Genomic DNA, 22,322 nt, shown 5'->3' with positions numbered 1-22,322 from the left:
AGACCTGCCTGTGGTCCCAGGATTTCAGGATGATGTCCATAAAAGCACAGGATGCTGCCTGAAGCATAGCACTTGCAAATTCTGGAGTCACATACAAGATTTTCCCTTCTCACACATTGGTGACAACAGTTCTGTACTAGAAGCCACTACAACACTACACTATGTGTAATTAGTTCAACTTTTTTTTTATATGAAGACAAGATGTAAAAAACTTGGGCAGGGCCTTTAACAGCTACACTTTTCCATGAAATACAATAAACAAAATAATGTTGTGCTAATTCAAGAGATCCTAAACATTGTAATTATGTATGTCTGTAGAAATAATTATAAGTCTAACCTTTTAATTCTGCTCAGCAGGTAATGCTAAATTTCTCAAAAGCAATTAAATAAAATTAAAAAATAATTAAAGTAACTAGTCAGTCACAAATAATAATCCCTGGCACAGTGTAAACAACCTGCAACTCTGTATCATCTGATAAGTACATGACTTCATATGTCTTTTCCATTTCTTTTATTTCCATTACATTAATGTACATTCTTTGCAAAACATTGTATAAGCCACACAGTACCATTTTACATACTGACTGTTTGACGTGTCCAATCACAGCTCCTTCTACTACACTCATAAACCTATATAAAAAACCTTTCAGTTACAGATTTCACATCAGTAATTTTTCTCTCATAATCTAATTAATTAAGACCTAGTTGTTACTGTAAAAAGTACACCTCCCCGAAGCATGAGTTCACATTGATGACTAGTTTTATAGTCTTCAAAACCTGTTTGAATTATGTTAGCAACAATGCTTTTAAAACAGAGAACTTTCTCAGAAGTGCACAAGGATCACAAAGAAACAGGGCTAATCAGCAGATCAAATGCCATGTGAGTAAGAGGACACTGCAGCTGCTGCCATCTCCACGCAGCGCTGCACTGGGCCACAGCACCAAGAGGTAGAATGCACCTACCTGTGCTAACATGTGAAGGTCACCTACCCAGAAAGACACAGGCTATCAAGGGTCCCCAGGTTAGTCAAAGGGAGATGATTCTTCCCCACTTCTCTGTTGACCCTAAAACATCTAACTTAACCTAGAAGCTTATACACAGAAGACACACCAATGAGTTTCACTCTTTAAGAGTGCTTAGAATAAATGAGAACTAGACAAAAATCAGAAAAATCCTACAAAAGTAAAAGCAAGTCCACTATTGTGAATATTAGAAAGTAATTCTAAGATACTCAAAAATATGTTTTTCTTGTTTTAAAGGACTTTTAATTTCTTTCGTTAATTTCCCAATTTGCGCAAGTATTCTCTGCCCCACCCTCACATCCTTTTGATGGAGGAAAAAGAAATAAAAATTTCTTCTTCCCTCCTATCCTGCTTTTTTTTCCTCCACTAACACCTATGGTGATCCCTTTTATGCATAATGTAACAGCATTTTGAAACAGAATTCCCAAGTTATTTCATTATGTATATCTCTACCAAAATTGGTGACATATTAAGACCAAAATGTTTCAAGTCCTGCATCATCACTGCAGAATTTTTATTCTAATATTGAGTAAGATTATTGAGGTTACAGATAACTGTGTGAAACCTGTTATCATATTAGCATGACTGTCAAGATCCTTTCTTTCAAAGTTGTTTACTTTGAAAGAAAGTACTTTTTCTTGTTTGTTAAGGCAAACTCGTTGAGATAAGTCAAATTTAAATACCCAAATTCACAAAACAATCCCCCATAAGTATTCTTAATAAAATGGAGTCTCATCAGTAGATTTTTTTCTGGAACAACCCTCACAGATTTATTGGTTCCCACACACAGCTATTGTTTAAAATATCTTCAAAGGGCCTGTTTACTAAAACAAGTGCCAATTGTATTTTCAGTTGCATTCAAATTGCCTGTAATATGGGGCTATCATCCTGAGTGAGAAGAAAGCCTTTATCAGCTGCAGTTTGAAGTATTGTAAACGAATTTATATAAAGCACCGGAAGGTTTACACCATACCATCCGCATTTCTTCCTCTGACTACACAACTCAGAATATGCAAGTAAAGCTAACAATCTTTTAAAAAGCAACAGTATCCTATAGCAACAATATAAAAGGTTAACATACATTACCAGTCTGTCTTAAGAGTTTTAAACCACTCTTCCTTACACTAGTTATAAAGCTGAGCATCTTCCTATAAACAGACAAACACAGAACATCCACTAGAGATCTCAGATGAAGTCTAAAGTTCCTCTAATCTTAATCATATTTAAATTAAAAAGTTTTGTTGCAGACTCCAATGAGGACAGGATTTCATCTCCTCACTGTTTTCTCATATTGAAGTCTACATCATGGTTGCCCTTGAAAGCATTAATTTCGTTTCTGGAACAAGTTTTTTATTTAAATAGCTTTATAGTGTCTTTTATAAGTACTTCAGGAATAATCTCAGTCTGGGAAATAAACTCAACTTCCAAAATAATCTCATTTTCTATCATGTTTCCCACTCATGACTGTTTCTGCAGAATGCAATGGGAGGAACAGAGAAGAGTGATAAATACATGAGAGATCATACTCAGAGCGTACCATTCATTATTCTTTAGAAGGCACTGTTGGAGGACAACGAAGATGAGACATAAGTAACAATAAAGATGAGGCACACTTAAAAGTTAAAAAAAAAAAGAAAAGAGTCTGTATCTGTTGATCTCCTCCAAGATTCTATGAGGATCCATAATAACCTCTGGCATCAGGTAAACTGTTAATATAGCCAAGTATTCAAGAACTGCGTTTATAGAAGATACATATATCATGATGGTCTTTACAGTACACTCTATCTTAATGTAAAAATGCATCCAATTTCTTTTTGATATGTTCAAAAGCATCTTTCCCCATATAGTCCATGCGCCCTTCCTCCCATTTTCTCCGCTCATCTTCTGGAATTGGTTTTGCTGGTTTAAGGTGAATAGACAGCTCTGAAACAGAATCTGCAACCTCATTCTGTGGGAAGAAGCAGAACAGTGGGAGAACAGTCATTTAGTTGTTCTCATTTCAGTGTTGTGATGTTAAGCCTTAATTGTCAAACTTCTGCATTGTACACTCCCAGTTCAAACAATAAAACAAACTATTCAAACATCCATTCCTCCATTCCTGTTTTGATAATTTTCATTTTGATAATGATCATTTTCCCACGCTTTTACTACTTCCCATAGCATCTTTGAACATACCAAACACTTATTCTATTGATCTTTACTCAAACCTTGGTATATTCAGCAACAACACAATAAAAAATTTGCAAAAATGGCCTGTTTAGAGTAGAATAACTCCTACAATAAAGTGTAACCATTTATCTGTGCAAATCTTGTTTTCAGTAGGCTTTCATGTGAACATACATTTCTAGAATTTTTGGTCATTTGTTTTATCTGAACACCAGTGAGATCAGTATTATTTAGCAGATGTGAGACACATGGCTCGCACAAATTAATTCAAAAGATTGACACTATTCTTTATACCAGTAGCTAATTCATTTTGAATGAGAGTCCAAAACTTGACCTTGAACCGGAATTCACAATTATCATAGGTGCACAAATGCAAGACATTATTAGCAATAATTTCAACCACATAAAAGATAAATTGTGTCCATGCTTGACCAATGCCAGTAAAAAGGGAACATCCCAACAATTATGATCTGTAATAAAGGTGAAATATAACAAGGACTAATCAAGGCAGCCACTGAAAACCTGCTTTCAGTACTACTCGAAGAGGCTTAAAGGCAATCAACTCATCTCATGTTATAAACAAAATTGAAATCAATTAGAATGACCTTCTACTGAAGCCCTCACAAATTCAATATACAAGTGTTTCAGAACAGAACTTAATGGGCAGGAATTAGTGGCTTAAACTGTCTAAATGCCCTGGAATATCCATTATATCTGCCAGTTTTGGCCAGACAAGGCACAGGACTTGTGCAAGACAAGGTAAGGTATTTCAAACAGCCAACATGACACTATGTGCTTGGGTACTGCATCCTTCCGTATGCATCCCCACCTGCAACCAACATCACTCTAAACATGACTATATACTCTGAAGAGCATGCTTGCTCCCTATATATGCAAACACGCAATACGCATTCGTATTTAATTTTTGAGCAGCAATAATGCATGAAGATTCCTTTCTTTGTCATTAGCAAGTCTTATCAACAGCTCTGGATGCAATTAACAAGAAGACTGGAATCATGTTTTTAGAAATGAAGAATTTTAGCCAGGACCCAAACACCTCTGGCTGCAGGGGAGCTACAGGTGTTTTTCTCAGTCTTAAAGTATTTCACCACAGTGCTTCGCAATCACACAAAAGGCCTCATTAGGAAAATGGCTGTGTTGTGTACCTTACAAGGCCTTGACACCCTGTCAAGGCCATCAACACCAAGTCTGTTCCTATTCTCACACCACACGCATGTGCAAGTGCCCATAAATGCAGTGCAAGATCACAAAGGAAAGCCTAGTCTGTCAGGCTACTGTAGATTCCCTTTCCACTTGCTTGGAAATATCACTTCAGCAGATAAAAAAAACCCAACAAACAAACAAACAAAAAAACCCACAATCAAACAAAACAGAACAAACAAACAAAAAAACCAGTTTTGCTTGTATTAGTACTGGACAACTAAAATTAACACCATGCATTGATTACTTGGGGGTTAGCACACAAAATACCCATTTAAAAACTCCAAGTTTTGAAAAGAACACTAGAAAGGGATCATACCCCAGTATTGGAAGCAGTTAAGAAATTACATAGCTAAAAGATTAAAGAATTTATTTGCACATTGTATCATAACTAGTTGAGATTTCCCAAAAATTATGTTGGCAGCTAAGACATGCATGCAATCACCAACAGATGTACAATGCACAAAGCTACATGTACCAGTTCTGAGGTTTCCTGAAATGCAGGATGGGACACAGGTTGTTCTGAAGGTCTGTCAGGCTCAGAGAGATGGACGCTAGAATCGCTTGGTTCAACTTCATAAACAGGTTGCTAAAATACAGCCACTGAGGTTTTATTAGGAGAATATTTTTTTATTCATACAATACAATAGCTTTCAGTCTTGGGGTAGGGGAAAGTAGTGATGGGAGGAAAAGCAAGGAAGCACATTATGACCAAGGACAAAATTCATCTCACCTAGCTTAAGCTATCAAAATGGCATTGAATCAAAATTCTTACTGTAATTAATCTAGGACAAATACCTCCATAGGGCAGTTCATCTCATCCTAAGGTAGGTTAAAAGTGTCTGTCATTCTTCAGTGACTACAGATACAGCCTCGGAAGTGAGCTTACAGTAGACACCTACCATTATTGAGGTCAAACCTCAACAAGAAAAATCTCATTTTACGGTAACAGTTTCCTCTATGATGCATAAGCTTTTTATATGTATGAAAAAAGAACAGAACAATGTATTCCAAAACAGAGGCAAAATAGATTGCCCAAAAAATATTGTCCCAAATATTTGCCTTTGACAAATACTGAAACATAAATGAGTAGGCAGACCCCATTCTGAAATCTTTTCCCCAAAAACAATCCCACAAGACTACTGAAGCAAAGCAACAAAAAGTGGAATGATGGTATTCCTAATTAAGAAGAGAATCAGGCTATTTCTTTCTAATTAATATGGTCTTCTGATAAACAATCCTAGTAATTGAAATAATAATAGAAATTTAAATTTTAATGAAACTACTTTAAGTGAACATTATAATTTTTTTTACCCCAAACACCTTGATAATGTGTTCCTATTTGGTTTGAGCTTTCCCAATGGAGTCAGATGCATGAGGCACACAAGAAAATACATTCTTTGCAAATAAATTATTTTAAAGTTATAGAGCTGGAAGGCTCACAATTTTCCTTAAGCCCCTGAAAAGGGAAAGGGAGACTACAGTTTTACTTTATGGAGTAACTATAGTCTAAAGAGATGAAGCACTGAACATATTAAAAGTTGTCTTCATCTTACTAGAGAGCAGTCCACAAGTTACAATAGCAGATGACATTAGAACACTAATTTTATTTTCTCCCAATTGTACCTTGCACAGCACGGTTTATCAGACAAGGTGTAATGACTTATACCTGCAGAAGCATTCTGTTATTATGTCCAACTTAATTCCTGCATACAATAAGGGGACCTGGTGCAACAGAAATACCCAAATACAAGAAAAGTGACAAAAGACAGGAAGACTGAAATGTTCATTAGTGGATTCTTTCAAGACTCTCCTTGTTGCCCAATTCACAGGCATTTTGGGAACAGTTTTCTGGATCAACACTTGAGGGGAAAAAAAAGTTCTACACAGGAGTGATAGAAAGGATTCTAGTTTTAAACATATTAATTCACAAGACTATTAATATTCAAAATATTACTTTGGTAACAGATTTTTTATATTACATTTTATTAAGTACCTAACAACTTTGAATAAGTAACCTCTTCCTAAAATACAATGCAAACTCTTTCAACCTCCAGACACCTCAAGCATGCATGACTTAAGATTAAAAAAAATAAATATCCTTTAGACTATTTTTGATGCCAGCAAGAACATTCAAGAGCTACAGCTAAATTGAAGATAAAATCTCCCAGATCAGAAGCATAATGAAAGAATCTCCTTTTAGTATATAATTTTACTTTGTTAGTGCAAATAGTAATATACAACATACTTACAGCTTCAAAAGTGAGTTCCTCAGGTGAACACCCTGTGGGATTTATTTCATTTGCCTGCTCTGGAAGCTCAGGGATTTGCTGCGAATTGGCCACATAAGGACTGACCTTCTTCACTGTAATTTCAACTCCATTGAAAGTGTGCTAACAAAAACAAGAACATCACACCACTAAAATACAATTTTTCAGAAAAGTAATATCTTATTTACAACAGCTGCACTTCCTTAGAGGGATTTCAGCATGAAAGGAATAAGTTAATGCAAAAAAAAGTGGGCAGTCCTAGATTCAGAGCACGTTGCAGTTTAGATTTTTGCACTCATGAGCATGCTAGCATAATCAGGAGGTAAATCTAACAGGTATTTCCACCTTCATGTTACCATACCTAAAGTATTTCTTTAATGCACAATGTCTTAAAAATAAAGCATGTTAAAATATAAGATCAAAAAATACCCTTGCTCTGCCTTCCAATTTGTCATGATGTTAACAAACCAAATTATTCCCTGGTGGTAATTGTTCAACTGATCCTATGGGACTATGCAATTAGTTCAAGGATGGTAATAATTTAACATTACAAAAAATTAAGAAATATTTACATATGCATAAATGTGATCTAATTTGTCATGTCTGGAAACAAAATTAAAAATTGTACTTCTATACATTACTTTATGCTGCTGGTCCCAAAGAAATCATCTATTTATCAACAGGTTTTTTTATTCTATTCATGAAAAGCATAGATTTCTGCATTTTCTCCAAAGAAGAAAAATAGCATAGAGATCAGTAAATGTTTCGTGACATACGAGTACTGTGTATAACATCCTAAGTGTAATTAACTCCGCTTTTGCAATTCTGATTTATTTGTTATGACCATCATGAAACAACTTATAATGCAGTTCTGAAAAGGTGAAATTTTATTATAATTCAAGGATTAGTTTGATGGTCTATATCAACTTAGCTTCAAGAAAAACAAAAGTCTGTTTGTTTCAGAGCCAGATTATCACCTTCTTCAGCTAATTTGTCTTTAATTTGCAGAATCTATGCACATACATTCCCATAAAAACGTTTTATAAATTAAGAAGAGGGCTGCGGTAAATCTTTAGGAGGGGTTTTTAGTACTGTTGGCTTTCCAAACTTCTACCTTGGATGCTTCTACAAGTAATCAGTGCTACTACCAATGAACAGACCACCTGTACTGGGATTACACGGCAAGGTTTTGGTACCGGGGTGTGGGGGGAAGTGGCAGGTCCACGAAGCCCCCAGGACCCCTGAAACTTGAGGAGCTTGAAATATTGCAGGGTGTGAGGCCTTTCCCACGAAGAACAGTGAGGCTAATTAAACATTCCCATGGACACAGCCTTGAGTTTTAGGGAGTTATCTAGAAAAGGATAACAGTACAAGGACGAGGTTGTTGATTGTGTGCAGGTGTTAAATTCCTAGGTGTTTTTGTGAAAATATATTTACATTATGTCTGTGGGAAAGTAGGGGCCAGTGAGCTCCATAAAGCCTGCCTGCTGCTCTGAAGCAGCAGACACCTCTTGTCTCATCACTCTGTTCGTGTGTGTGTGTGTGTGTCTTCTTTTCTTCACGGATTAGCCCACCACATCATGTAATTTCTTCCTCTAACAAACATAAAATTTTCAGAATTCTTGGTTTTGATTTCAACATATTCCAACTAACTCCTTATCAGTTACCTTGCATTCCTTGGATTCTGATTCTTCCACCTTTTGAAGTTTTTCTAACAAAGGCAGTATACTGGCACTGTATATATTCCACCAGAGGGCAAGAAATGACAGTTGATGAAAAGATCCAGAGGTTGTGTCATCCTGCATAACTCTCTTTGTCTGAAGGTTGTATTTGTAGTTCCAGGGCTTTGTCGCTCCCAAGAAGTGAACAACTTTGGCATCTCTACCAAAACTGTAGAGATCAAACATACATTAAATATTTTTTTAGCATATATAAACTCCTAAAGAAACACACTCTCACAGGTGAGATAATTGGACATTTTGCAGCAGTAACACATTCAAGATGAGTATATATTTTAATTTTTTTCTATCTTATTAGTTTAAGTCATCTCATTTAAAATACAAAATGTTGCAGTGCCATTTGCTTCCAGCTGCTCATTCTAGTAGAAAAGCTCATGAAGGAAACTGAGAGGCTCATGCAGTACCATTTCCAGTCCTCCTGCATGCTCTGTTCACAAACAAATACCACTTCAAATATTAAATCAACATAATTGGTTATTACTGACTTCATATTAAAAATTACTACTAATTATATTGACCTGATTTCACCTCTCAGTAAGAGTGTATTGTGCAACTGGAACAGAAATTCATAACACCTTAAATCCAACTTTCTTTTTACCTGAAAATTTTTCAACTGCATTATCTTAATTCATATAATTAGTAGCACAAATTTTGTTTCACAGAAGAACCTAAGAAGTGGTTCAAAAAATTTAAACAACAACTCCAACTGTTTCTCATAGAAATTACTCGAAATAAAAGGAACAAGTTTAAAAGTAGAGCTGTCAGAACCTAATGCCAAAGTAATTACATCTTTTCAAACATGAAAGAAGCTTCTCCGAAAGAACATGAGACAGTGTAGAGAACTCTGGGACTCTCCCTGTGTCCAGATGCAAGACATTCATATTGCATTTAAGCTTCTATTGCCTGGCTTTTACGTAAGATCATTTGTTACTACTGTAATTTATCATCAACAGAATATACCACTATTACTCTCTTACAGAAGGATGTTTGTTAACAAATTACAGAGGTTTACAGTCAGTCAGAAGTGTTACTACTTACTGATTGAAAGCAGGAACATAGGTGTATACAGCACTGCTGCTTAAGTTATAGAGGAAAGGTAAGTGTTTGCCAATATCTGCTGTTGCCCAGTTGCTGAAGAAGCTATTCAACAATCCTTGATCACCTCCTAAAGAATACATAAAACAGTATTACCAGAATTACGTATTATGTGTACACGCAAATTTATATCAAAATTTCACATCCAAGCATGGGAATGAGACTGGTGTGTTCGTGGGACAGCAACTTGGGCTTGAAAATATGGCCATGTGAGCAGGTACAAGTGAATAATACCTGATTCACTCCGATGCAAGTTCAGTGCAAATGAAGTTCTATTGTAATATATGAAGAAAGGAGTAGGGTTTGGTCTCCCTCAGAGCAGAAGACTGAAGATCAGCTGTATTTCTCTCTCCTAAGCCAGACAGCAAAATTAAAACTTACTGAGCAAGATTCAGATCCAATGTCCCTTCATTGCCCTTTTCTGGGAAGCACAGTCCACATTAAATCAACAGGTCTTAAATACAGCATAAGAGGCAAAGTTTTGCACCTTTAATTCTTTGTGGGGCAGAATTACATAAAGCACAGAGAACTCCTGCTTTCCTCTTTTCTGCCTGATAGCATGGAAACTGTGACTTGCACTTCATTCCTTATGCCTTGCCCCTTACCATCAAAGCTGCCATGTTCAGCAGCAAACCGGAGCAGTAGGTTGTAAGTTTTCAAAGAGGGACGGAACACAAATACTCCACTATTAAAGCAGTCAGGCCAGCCAGAATCGGGAGCTGCTGAAAACTCTTCTCGATCAAACAATTCATCAACATTGCAAAGCACCTTAGAGAGAGTAGGAAAAGAAAGAAAATGTTAGAAGAAATGTTTATCTAAAACATGAATTGCTAAATTAGTACCAATGCAGTAAATTGCTAGTTTGGTCTAGTATATGGCTTGCAGGGCATAAAAGTATTGGCAATGTAAATTACGCTAGGGGTCAGAACCCATATTTTTAATATAATAAGGCAACACTGACTGTGGTTCTCCAAGATTTCTCTGATAAAAGCGCAGAGCCTGTGATATTATTTCATGAACCTTGGAGACCATCTAGAAGGTCCTTTTAAATATTATAACATACTCTGAAAATACAGTTTCCTTCTCTCTTAGCTCACCTTTCATAGTTCATTATTCTCAGTAACTGCAACAGACCTGAATGAAAACTGTGAATCTAAATAATTTGGGCTAGCAACAGACTGACTAAAGGGGTAGTAGAAAAAACGTATCTTGCTACCAGTTTTCTAATGTAAGTTAAGTTCTTTGTTTTTTAAACTTCACACAGAAGTGAGAAAATCAATCAGGTTAAGGCCCAGATCACATTTAAAGTTGATGGAAAGACAGCTGTGCAGTCACTGAAAGTCAAGACCCCACCTATAACAGTGAAAACCAGAAGAAAATATTTTTAGGAGAAAGATTACTTAATTGAATTTAAAACAAAGACAAAAATTTGCCTTCCTCCTTAAACTTTAATGTAAATCAGGAAATCATAAGCCTCTCTCCTCAAGAAGAATAACAACTTAATTTGATTTCTGATTCAAATACTATTCTACTAAATTAAAATGTATCCCAGACTTTCAAAGTGAGCAGTGAAAGTGCAAGGGAAGGTTGACATGATTGTCTGTGTCAAAATTATGGCCATTTTTTATCTCTATACTTCTAAAAGCTTTAAGAAAAAAAGTAATTAATGTTTCTGGGAAATTTTTTTTTCCATTTTAAAACCAGCCTGCCTTCCTGATCAGAATACTTAGAAACAAAAGTATATGAGAGAGATCTATTTTAAACATCTATCAGAAGCCTCTGTGCACAGAGTGAGTTTGTGATCTCTTTTGAGGACAATCCTGAGGCTACTTTCCCTAAGAACTAATTTATTTTTATGCAGCCAGTAAAACTGTGAGCAGCAAATCTGGTCACTTCATAGGCCAATAGGCTGCCTGACAAGGAATTATCCCACACTGAGGAGACAGACCCAAATGTTTCCACAGCTCCCACTCTACTCACCAAAGTGTCTGCATCCATGAACACACATTTGCTGAATTGAGTAAGAGTCCAACAATGAAGCTTAGTAAAGGTTACACCCAGTTCTGGCCTCTGCATTAGAGCCAAATGGACTGAGTCAGCACTGTCAAGCACATCCACCTGGATTACTTCATCAAATACACTGCGGAGGACTGACCTACCAGAGTGAGCAGTGGAGAGAAAGAAGGGCACTTAGACCTAAGTTCATCAGAGTTCACTTCAGGTATGAAAACAGTGACACACAGCACGATGTTAATTATGCCAATAACCAAGGCTAGATTGATTGGTTAGAATAAGAAGTCAGAAGTGCAAAGTCCTTGCAAATAGTCTGCTGAAGCGACAGCTATCAGTCAGACCACAAACCATTCATTGCCTCTTCCACTGTGGGGGCCAGCACATCTCAAAAGCAACAGCTGCTGTATGAAGGAGAAAACAATCCTTATTTAAGTCATTTGGTCTCCTGTATAAACACAAACAGAAATTAAAGCAGCTTTCATCCTGCACAATTGATTCTAAAGAACAGGATCATACTTTGTTCTTTCTCCATTGAACAGGATAAGACATGCACTGCCAGCACAGTCATTTGCACCTATTATGCCCAAGTAAACACAGTTTCAAAACTACGCATTTTCAAACAGACAATATATACTTGCTCATTACTACAAATCATCTCAAATGAGACTTTTAGGAAGACACTTTTTTTCTATGCATGTCTTTCATGGGAATTTTATAGGTAACACTGAAGTAGGCAATTTTCCAACAAGAAAAAAAGTCTTTTAAACACAGGTTATTTATTTGCATTACACTATTAACTGCAAAGTCCTGGATATCACACGAACACAGAAAGAGAAAAGCCTGTGCTGTTTGAAATCTAGATTTCAGGGACATTAGCTTTTGCTGGCCTGATCTTCAAGGGACAGGAGTCAACCGAGAAAGATCTAAGAGTGGGTACAGATTTTTAGAAGGATAGTTCAGGGATGTACTTTTTAAAAAAATGCTATCTTTGATTAAAAATATATATTATAAAGGTTTTTCTTCCCACTGAATGGGGATGAAAAAAACCCTGGGGATTTAGTATTGACCCATGTGTCAAACGGATACAGTATTCCCTCAGTAAGGTGACAGTGTTCTGACATAACAAAATCCATACATTAAAAAGTCTGTAAAAACAGATTTTTGTGCATCCAGTCACAGAAAAATGTGAAAACATGTTCCTTGAGCCAGATGCCTTGCAAATATATTCACATGGCATACAGAAATCAAGAGCTTGCACACTGCCTAAGCCATAACAGAACTAAGAGCTTAAGTAGCTATGGCACAGCATGTTCCTTTTAACAAGTGACACAGTCCTCCAAATAACAGGGTTTGAGTTCGACAGACCTAATCAGATTGGTGTAAATACAATTCTGTAGTGCTATAGAAACATAACCCAAACAGGAAAGTGATTTTGAAAAAAAGAAGCAAGAAGAAATTAATTTCTCATCATGATAGCTGTGCACCAATATTTTAAGATTACTCATCTGAAGCCTAGCCCCTTAGGTTTTTAGAGAGTTCTGATGTTACAGGTGGTTAATATCTTGCTCTTTCTAAAAGAGAAACACTTGGGGGGGAGGGGGAACAACAAACCAAAACAACAAACCAACAGCAGTGCCTTTATTTCAGCTCAAAAGCATGACACTTGAACCTTAGTTCCAAAATTTTCAGCTTAAGTTCTCAATTATGGGCTTAAGACAACTTCTAGCCACAAGCTCTACTCCTGTAAGTGAATTCTTATTATGCTTGAAATCTTATCATGGATGTTATTTGGGACTCCTGTCAGAAATCACTAGCCAACAGGGAAGCCTACTAAAATCTTTGATGCTGTTGTTTGTTCTTCCATAATATCAAATCTCCAAAAATACATGAATACTTACCTCATCCCACTGGAAATCTCTGGTGTAATTAGAACTGTCAATTTTCTAGATGTCTTATGGTTCCTCAATGACTGTCCGAGAACCAGAGCGCCTTGACAGTACACATCATCGGCAGCAAGGGTCACAAAGGCTTGATCTGTTACTGCAAGCAAACATTCAGAAGGTTCACTTTACAGCTCTAACATAAGCTGTTTTGGCAGATTCCCTCCTCCTCTAGCTAAACAACAGGCTATGGCTTTATAACAACCTGCAGTTTCTGTGATAAACTCTTTTCTCTTCCAAACTCCCCCCAGAAGACACAGTCGAATAGAAAATCCAGTGAGCGTGACTGCACTATGTATGTTTCTCAATTGTGTTATTTTTGATCACCTGATTTACATAATGACAGGTATGAAGTTTTTGGACTAGCCTTAAACAAATAATTCTCTAAGTCTTTATTGTCTAAACATAATGTCAACCAAGAAAAGCCAAAATTGTAAATATTTAGGTTTGAGATTTATCTAACATAATATAATACAACCAAAAAGGAAAACGTTCCTGTTTATAGAGTGCCAAAAGCTAAGGAAAAGAACAAGATGTTGAGTACTAGCCAGAAATATTCTTCTTTCCATAACATCACTAACAGACATTATTCTTTGCTCTGTCCTCTTTGTACTGGAGTAACTGGTGCTGGCTGAGCAAGTGCAGAGGAATTGCTACCAAGATTGGTACACCTCCCAGAAGCTGAGGATCCTTACCTCAAGTAACACCAAGAAAAATGGGAGTGTTCCCCATTGTCAAGAAACACATGGGAAAAAAGTTACAATTAAAAAAAGAAGGAAAGATACACTTCTGCACAACAGGAGACATAATGTATTTTGTAGAGATACCAGGCCTGTGGCAGTATCATTAGGGGCTGCTTCTTCAGCTCTGCCCTCTGACAGAACCACCACTATCAGAGTTCTCCTGGGATGAGCCAGAACCAATGACTCAGCAAGGTGAACAGCCTTCTTGGAGCAGAAGGATGACCTCAGCATTCTAGGCTGCAAAATTAACCAGAACAAGACAAGCAGGTCACACAGATGAGGGGAATTCCACTGAGCTCTACAGAGTTTCATAAACACTTGCACTGAAATACTTGTTTAAAACCACTGTCATCCTAAGGCACAAGCAATTATGTTAAATAAATCAAAACAACCAAACAATAGCAACATAAAACCCCTGTCATACAGTTTCCAGGGTCTGTGAGAGACACTAGGAAAGAATCTCAGAGAACTAGTTGCAGAGAACCCAAAAAATGACCTCATGGCTGCCTCAGCCAAAGGCTGCCAAAATTAATGAGCTCAAACCTCTAGCGTAACATCAAGGTATGCACTAAAGTATGGTTGGTGCTTGTGAGTATTAAGCTCTCAGACACTAAGTATTTTCATTTTTCATGTCCTCCAAATCTAGAGCAAAGCACAGACTCACTGGTGTGTTGTCTTTGCTCCCCCCTTTTTGCCCCTACCTCTCACTCATCTCCAGCCAGACCCGAATTCAAATCAAGCATTATATACGTTATGTTTGCTGACATTGCAACACATCTCTGCACCTTAGGAGAATCCTCGTAGTGTCAAACTTGGCCAAAAAGCCTGAATCACCCACCCAAATTTAAAATAGTTTGCAGAACTCACAGCTAAGTAAACTCCAATAATATTTCTAATGACAATTTCCAGAAGAAGCAAATGAAAAAATGAGCTTTCAAAACTCCTGTTATTGTAACAGCTCAAACAAGTTATGGGTGTTCCAGAAAACAATGAATGGGGAGTTACTTTAAAAGGACAGTTGTGCAAGTAAACTGCTCCTACTGCAATTTTCCAAAAGGTTAAAGGAATAAATATAAGCATCCATAAAAATCAATATAAACCAAAAAGACACTGAAGGCTACTTAAACAATAAAATTACTCTGAAAAGACAAAAAGTCAACAAAGAAAAGCCCTTTTGTGTTGGGCAGCAAGCATCTTCAGCCAAAGAAAGGTAATAAAACAACTACTGAGAGGAATGTGGGAGGTAGGTTAATACAAAAAGCAAGCTGTGAAATGAGTGGGAGTTTAAATCTTAAAATACGGTTTTAAATAACAACCACGAAGCTGAACACAATCTTTGCATTGCTTTTGCAAATACTTTTAGCTACAGAAACTGAATCTCTACTTAAGTAATACATATAAAACCACACAAGCTAATCATCAAATAGTTCAGGAAGCTGGTATGGCAAATTACCACATCCTAGACATGCTTTCATGCCCTGTACCTCTGGAGCAAAAGCTGTGGTCATAACCACAAGGAAGTAAACTGCCAAACAAATACTGCTTCTAAGGAAGCCTTTCTGATACCTCACAAAGAAACCAAGTGTCTGTTTTGAGAATCAGATATGGGATACATGTTATGGCCTTCTTAATACAGTGAATGATTAATTAAACAGATAATCAAACTATTGGCTGAAACAATTCTACATTAAAATATTTCTGGTGCAAAGAGAGAAGCATGTTCTAGCTATTTTAAAATCCTACAGGGGCATCACTAACCCATTAAGGAACCATAGGGGGTTTAAAATCAAAATATTTTATCATTACTTCTTCTTTCATCTAACCCCTGCTTTCAAGGAAAAAGTGTCACTTGACTTGCCTTATTTATAAATTTCCTTGGAATACTGTCCTCACAAGTAAACATTTTATTTTTATTACCGAAAACTAAGGATCATGTTTTCATATAAACTTATGAAAGTAAACTGTCCCCATTTAACTGAAATCAGGACAATGCTGCATTAATTCTAATGTACATAGGGTTTCACTTGCTGACTTTAAGCTGCAAAAGAAGATTTGATCTTTTTTTGAAATCCAAAGGTGTGAGTATTTAGAATTTATTGCCATTGGGTTTTTTTTAAATTGTCAAGAACACCACTATGCATAACTTCCAATTCTTTGTGCTGAATGACAGTAGGGGTTTTTATGGACAACATCTAGTGTGAAGAATATTAAGTTTTCAAGCAAATTGTTTTCAAGTTGTGGATCCTTATTGCTAATATCACTATCAGAGAATTATGAGAAAAGTAAGTGTATGATTAGAATCCTATTAAAACCCTATCATATGAATTTATAAATCTGCTCATTTCTCTTATATGGATTGCTACACAGCATATGATGATGCAAATTAAGAAATCATTATCATCAGTAGTGGCTTCTCAGTTTTATTACCTGTCAATAGTTTCTTCAAACGAAACAAGGATTTTCAAGAAAGTAACTTGGTTTGTTATTTTAGAACCTGAAGCTACACATAGCCACACAGAAAAGAAAACAAAAGTATATGAATCACTACAGTCAGGGTGATCTTATGTGGAACTTGTTACATCTTTTTTAGCAAAGATTGCCAACTTCTTATGCTACTTACTCATGGCAGTAGTACCTCAGACACTGCCAAAGGCAAAATTCTTTAACCAGCATGAAAACCAACTCTAGGGCATCTAAAAGCCTTACTTCGAATATGGACAGAGCAAGCAGACAAGGTAATGCTCACTTTGATGTTCAAAGAAAAAGAGAAAAGGAAATTAACAAACACCAGGTACCCATTTTGAGAATCAGGACTGACTGGTAATAACAACCACTGAGTGACCCAGATGCACCTGCCAGCTTCAAGACAAGTTTAAATATGGTAGGAAGGTTTTTTCCATAATCCACGAGACAGAACTTTTTAAATGTATTTTCGTATTTCTTCTGATAGACAGAGAAAGGATAAATGTGCTTTAACTGTTGCTCCTAGAGGAACAACTCAAATTTACCAAGCTGCCCAGTCCAAAATTGCAACAGGAGACCAGACACTCCTATGTTATGATTTTTCTACAAGCATATTCTAAATAACACGTTGTCATCTCATGCATAAAAATAAGAGCAGATAAGTCAATAGCCAAACGCCTCCAACAGGTTAGTTAGGTGTGTGCTGCCATTCATACTAACCAACATTGCACAATTGCTTTCTTAAATCCCTCCCCAATACCATCTGTTGCTCTTTTGTCACCTCCCCCCTACTACTTCCAAGACAACCTGCAGGATGAGCAGGCTACAGTCTGGACCTGTGCCCACTGAGCCCAAAGCACCTTTCTGAAATCCCAAGCAACAATGACATAACAGCCCCAGCTCACAGCACGTTCCCTAACAATGATTTTGTTACTCCCCTCCCACACATAGGTCTCTATGAATCCTCCCCCAGAAGCATGTCTCAGCGAAAATGTGTTAGACTACCACAAAGACAAAGCAAGCAACAGGCCTTGACACTTCTCTGACCTAGCACAACCACGTCTTGGAACAGAAACCTCTGCTCCAGCTGACACCCACAATGTTACAAGCGGTCGAGAGGTATTTCGTTACAAGTAGGTAAATGAATAATGCTATCAGACAATAACCTGTGTCAGACCCCCCTCAGAAATTATTATGCGAGTTTTCAGCAAAGAGGTAACTCTTGCCCTAGTAAAAAAATTACAGCTTCCTCAAGTTGGGTCCAGTAGTAGAAACATTTACATTAGTAATGAAGATAAATAAGCAACACTTTACACAGACCTTTTCATAACAATATAAATTGATATTCAATGGAATGCAATATTTCTCTTGGCCTAATGAAGTTCTGCCTGATCCAAAAGCAGATCTGCTCTTATCTTTTATTAAAACAATACCGAATTTTAGTAGACAGGATTATGACTGTTGTGTTGGAAGAGGACTTGATTCCAATTCTTTGTAGCTTTTACTATGTTACATTCTGCTTCAAGAGCCTGCAATTTTGTTATTCAAAATAGTAAACGACCCTCATAAAAACTGAAATGCAACATTGGGATCCATCAGGCTGAATGCCTGACATCCTTCAAATTGTTCAGTAAACCCAGCTTTGGGGGAGCTGCTGCTCAGCCTTTCCCGTGGTTTTCAGAGCATGTTCAAGAAACAAAACAGCACCTTTACCCACCACATCTGGTTATCCCTAAAATCAGTACCTCACGGCTTTAAGGATAATCGAATAAGACCAATATCGCTGTTTTGTAAGAAGAGGCATGAGAAAGGTTTCTCTGAATCTGCCTTAGACTGAGGGAGCCAACCCCAGGCTGTCACCCTGCGGATCCACCAGGAAAGCGCACAGAGACCCGAGCAGGCCAACCTGTACGTACAAGCAGAACACATAAAGGAGCTCAGCTATTTCGCTCCAGCACCCAGACAGTTAAAATCTCAATCTGAAGGTGCTAATTACAGCACAGCATGATAAGCACCGCTGATAAGGAAACCGCTGAGACCCTCGCCCGCATCGGGGTGTGAGAAGGACGAAAGCCCCGGGGGGCACCAGCCTGCGCTGCCGAGCGGCCCTTCCCTCCCGAGGGGCTGCTGAGCGCAAGGGGGGCTGCGGAACGCCGGTGCCCGGCCGGGGGTACTCACCGGACATCCTGGTAGGCCCCGGGCCAGCCGGGCACGGCTCGGGCCGGACGCCCACCTCTGCCGCCGCCTCACCTGCTGGCGGCGGGCCCGCTAAATCGCCAAATGGGATTAGCCTCTTTCCTGCTGAAGACAGCGGCAGGTGAATTACATTCGCAAGGACTCCTGCGCAGCGGCAGAAAAACGGCATTAGCGGCAGAAACCGTCGGGGGGGCGGTGTTGGCACGACCCACCCCGCCCGCGTTCCCGGCGCTGGCTGTACTGCAGGACAGGCACCCTCCTTTTGCCCGCTCCTCTTCCCTGCCGTGCGCCCCCGCGCCGCCCCGCTCCCGAACAGGGCACAGTCCGGAGCTGGAGCCCCGCACCCCCCGACACGGCCCCCGCACCTGCCCGTGGCGCCCTCGCCCGCCGGCGGCGACGGCACCTCCAGTGGGCGCGGCGCTCCCGCTCCCGCTCCATTGGCGGCCCGCGGCAGCGCCCACCCCGCGCCCGGGGGAGGCCCTCTCCTCCCCTCTCCTCCCCTCCCCTCGCCCTTCTTCCTCTGCCAGCACGGCCCGGCACGGCCCCGGCGCGCTGCTCTGAGCGGCTCCGGGTTTCAGGCGCTGCAACAGAGCCTCCTCAACCACGCATATGGCTGTGGAGGAACGGAGAGGAAGGAAGACAGGCTGTGGGAGACTCTGCCGTGCAGCCCTTGGAGGGAAACAAGAAACCCTGTGGTGGTGAAAATGGCAGAGTGTGGAACGAGGTCTTAAAGTACGGTGACTCCAGTGTGGCATGCTGTCACCCAGATACATGGGGTTTACTGTAGTTTAAGGGAGTCTACCCGTAACTCTCTGGGGCCATTGTACCGCCTTACAGATACACACAGTGTGATAACTTGTCACCCAGATAAGTAGATGTTTTCAGGGAGCTTGTGCTATTCAGAGAGCTATAAATATTTTAAGAAATGCATAAATAAATGCACAGTTATTCACACAGCGTGTTTTTGCCACTGACTTAGAAGTCATGTAACCATGACATGTAATTCAGCCACACAATTTCTCTGCAAGGTAAGTTTAGGCTGGCATGGTTCAGCTGAGGTATTTTTGCATCACCATGTGCTGTGGACATCAGTAACTACTTAACAAAGGTCAAGAACTTCAGATAGTGTGCCACTGAAGAAAATACCTAATGGTACCACTCAACTCTTTAAAAAACTTTATTTCCAGCAATTTGCAAGAGATCACTGTTGCTGCTCCAAGCTGCAGCATTTGTTCTTTCACACACTGAGAGAATCCCAAAGGTCCACTAGAGAAGAGGATATTATTGCTCTAGTAGTGGTGAGGTGCTTAACAAAGGAAGAACATAAACACATAGGAAATCAAGCTTAGCCCACAGAAACAAAATTCTCAGGGGTCTGTGTTCGCCATCGGTTTATATAGACAAGTCAACTAAACAACATGCTTATCAGTACCAAGATTGCTGTTGTAGATAATTTCACGGACAGATCTATTTCATTTTGGGGACTTTATGACCACAAAAGCTTTTTCTTGGTAATTAAAGTGATGTCTACATTTAGATGATTTTCTGTTTTACTTGTGTGTCACCAACTTTTTATGCAGTGTAGAATAGATTTTAAATATCGGAGCCAGTAACACAAGCTCGAGTTCTGATGTTCCAGCAGCCAGCTTCTATTCCTTCCTTCCTTCCCTTCCAGATTTAAATACATTGGATCTCCCCTACATAATCCCTCAATTACCTCAAAAAATAAAAGTAGAAATAATTATCACAATAATTATAAAAATATTATTAACATCATCATCCTTTTTAGTTAAAAAGGTAATTAATTAACACTGAAAAGTGTGCCTGCACACTGGTATATTGGCCACATGCTGATGTAGTTAGACCAAAGGGCTTCAGAGGGTTAAACACTTGGGTAAGCAGGGTTTATCCATTCAGATTCATGGTTTTTGCTCAAATTATCTGTAATAAATTGGCTTTTGGGCAAACATTAACATGAGTAATAAATTGTTTTGAAAACACTGTGGGCAATTTTAAATGAAGTGTCATAGTATGTCAAAAGCAAAAATGTTAACAGTGCACATAGATCCTTCTCTAAACAGGTACTGGGAAAAAATAGATAGTTAAGCTGGATTGGTTGGTTTTTCCCTGTAATTTGTGGTTAGTTTGAAGCATTTCTTTCTCTGCCCTAGTGGGACACAGTTGAACTTGTGTATAGAAGGTACCAGTCCTCATATGTCCTGGAAAGTAGCAAACAAAATAAACAAAACTTAGATCATCTTACGTAAAACACAGTATGTGTTTATTGAAAATTTTCAGGAGAAAGAAACAAAATATATATATATTCCTGGTTAAACAAACAACTCAAGTGGTAATAGCAAAAGACTTAACATTTCATTAATCAAAACTTTATGTCTACCTGAAAAAATATATATCAATCTGTTCTAACTATTAACATGGAAAATTAGTATATTAAAAGAAATATCAAGTGTCCTTGAAAACTATATTAAAAATATTTTCTCATTCATAAGTTGAAAGTGATAGCCACAAAGGTGTTAATTTTTTTGCAGGTTGTCAAGGTGTTTCCATATTTAAACTGATGTACATTATAATTTCTTACTTTCAGGACCAGAATAAAGATTGTGACAATCTAAGAAACTGATATATATCCATTTTAAAAATAATTTAGATAAATAGTATTATACTTTAAGAAAAAAGTACTTTTCCAGTTTATGTCTTCCTCTCAACAATTTAATAAATACAAAGTCATGTTTACCTTCATCTAAATGGAATTTTGGTAGCAAAACCATACTTTGTATACAAAATTAAGATAACAACATAGTGATTGCCTTATGCTTTAAAAAGTTAGCTAAAATGGAAGTATTGTCAGTAAACTAATAGTTTTGTCATCTTTCATCTGTATTTCACTTATTTGCTGGTATTTTGATTCAGTTATCTAAATGAAGTCAGAGAGACTGGAAAAGTGTTAGTTTTTCTGATAGATTTATCTACAGAAGGACATTTGTGAGATTGTCAAGGTTGATTAGGAATGAGGCAAAAAGATGAAACAGTTTTGCTAGAAAAAATATGTCAACCACACCTCCACATATGTATAAAGTTTAAAAGTTATGACTTAGATTTTAGAGAATGAAGTGTCACAAACCCATCCTCAATGAATCAGAAAGCTTTGTACCCATCGTCCCTTTTCAGAAGCTATGAATAATATGTTGTTTTTAAAAAAAAAACCAGCTTCCAGATTAGTGCATTCAAGGTTCCTAGAGCAAGGCCTAAATTTTCAAAAAGAGAAACTAAATTAATGTGAAATTCTAGTTCCTGAGAAGAGCTAAACACCATTTCAGTAATTAAGTAATTAAATAAATAAATACAGAAATAAAATCAGCATGTATTTCTCTTATTTTTATTTTTTAAAGTGGTTTGTCAATATACATATTTTTTTCAATTTATTATAAAATT

At 37.9% G+C, this 22,322-nt stretch overlaps 1 protein-coding gene across 3 annotated transcripts; it reads right to left on the bottom strand.

The window, feature by feature from the left end:
• Positions 1 to 498: 498 nt before the first annotated feature.
• Positions 499 to 19,326, bottom strand: GYG2 (glycogenin 2). Of its 3 annotated transcripts, XM_032679147.1 has the most exons (10): positions 19,235 to 19,326; positions 18,852 to 19,013; positions 13,426 to 13,567; positions 11,495 to 11,669; positions 10,120 to 10,282; positions 9,458 to 9,584; positions 8,348 to 8,570; positions 6,663 to 6,803; positions 4,889 to 4,999; positions 499 to 2,971 (listed from the first exon to the last, which is right to left on the bottom strand). In XM_032679147.1, exons 1-10 carry the CDS (start codon positions 19,305 to 19,307, stop codon positions 2,810 to 2,812), a joined length of 1,479 nt encoding a protein of 492 aa, XP_032535038.1. In that variant the 5' UTR covers positions 19,308 to 19,326; the 3' UTR covers positions 499 to 2,809. The 3 variants fall into 3 exon arrangements, with proteins under 3 accessions (XP_032535038.1, XP_032535040.1, XP_032535041.1); XM_032679150.1 differs by lacking the exon at positions 19,235 to 19,326 and having other exon boundaries at positions 2,861 to 2,971; positions 4,889 to 5,013; positions 18,852 to 19,186; XM_032679149.1 differs by lacking the exons at positions 4,889 to 4,999; positions 19,235 to 19,326 and having other exon boundaries at positions 18,852 to 19,186.
• Between the last annotated feature and the right edge of the window lie 2,996 nt (positions 19,327 to 22,322).

This window comes from Chiroxiphia lanceolata, chromosome 2, assembly GCF_009829145.1.
Source record: "Chiroxiphia lanceolata isolate bChiLan1 chromosome 2, bChiLan1.pri, whole genome shotgun sequence".
In the NCBI taxonomy this organism is placed as follows: Eukaryota; Metazoa; Chordata; class Aves; order Passeriformes; family Pipridae; genus Chiroxiphia; species Chiroxiphia lanceolata.
The sequence above is the reverse complement of the archived record's forward strand: the minus strand, read 5'-3'. Positions and strand labels throughout refer to the sequence as shown.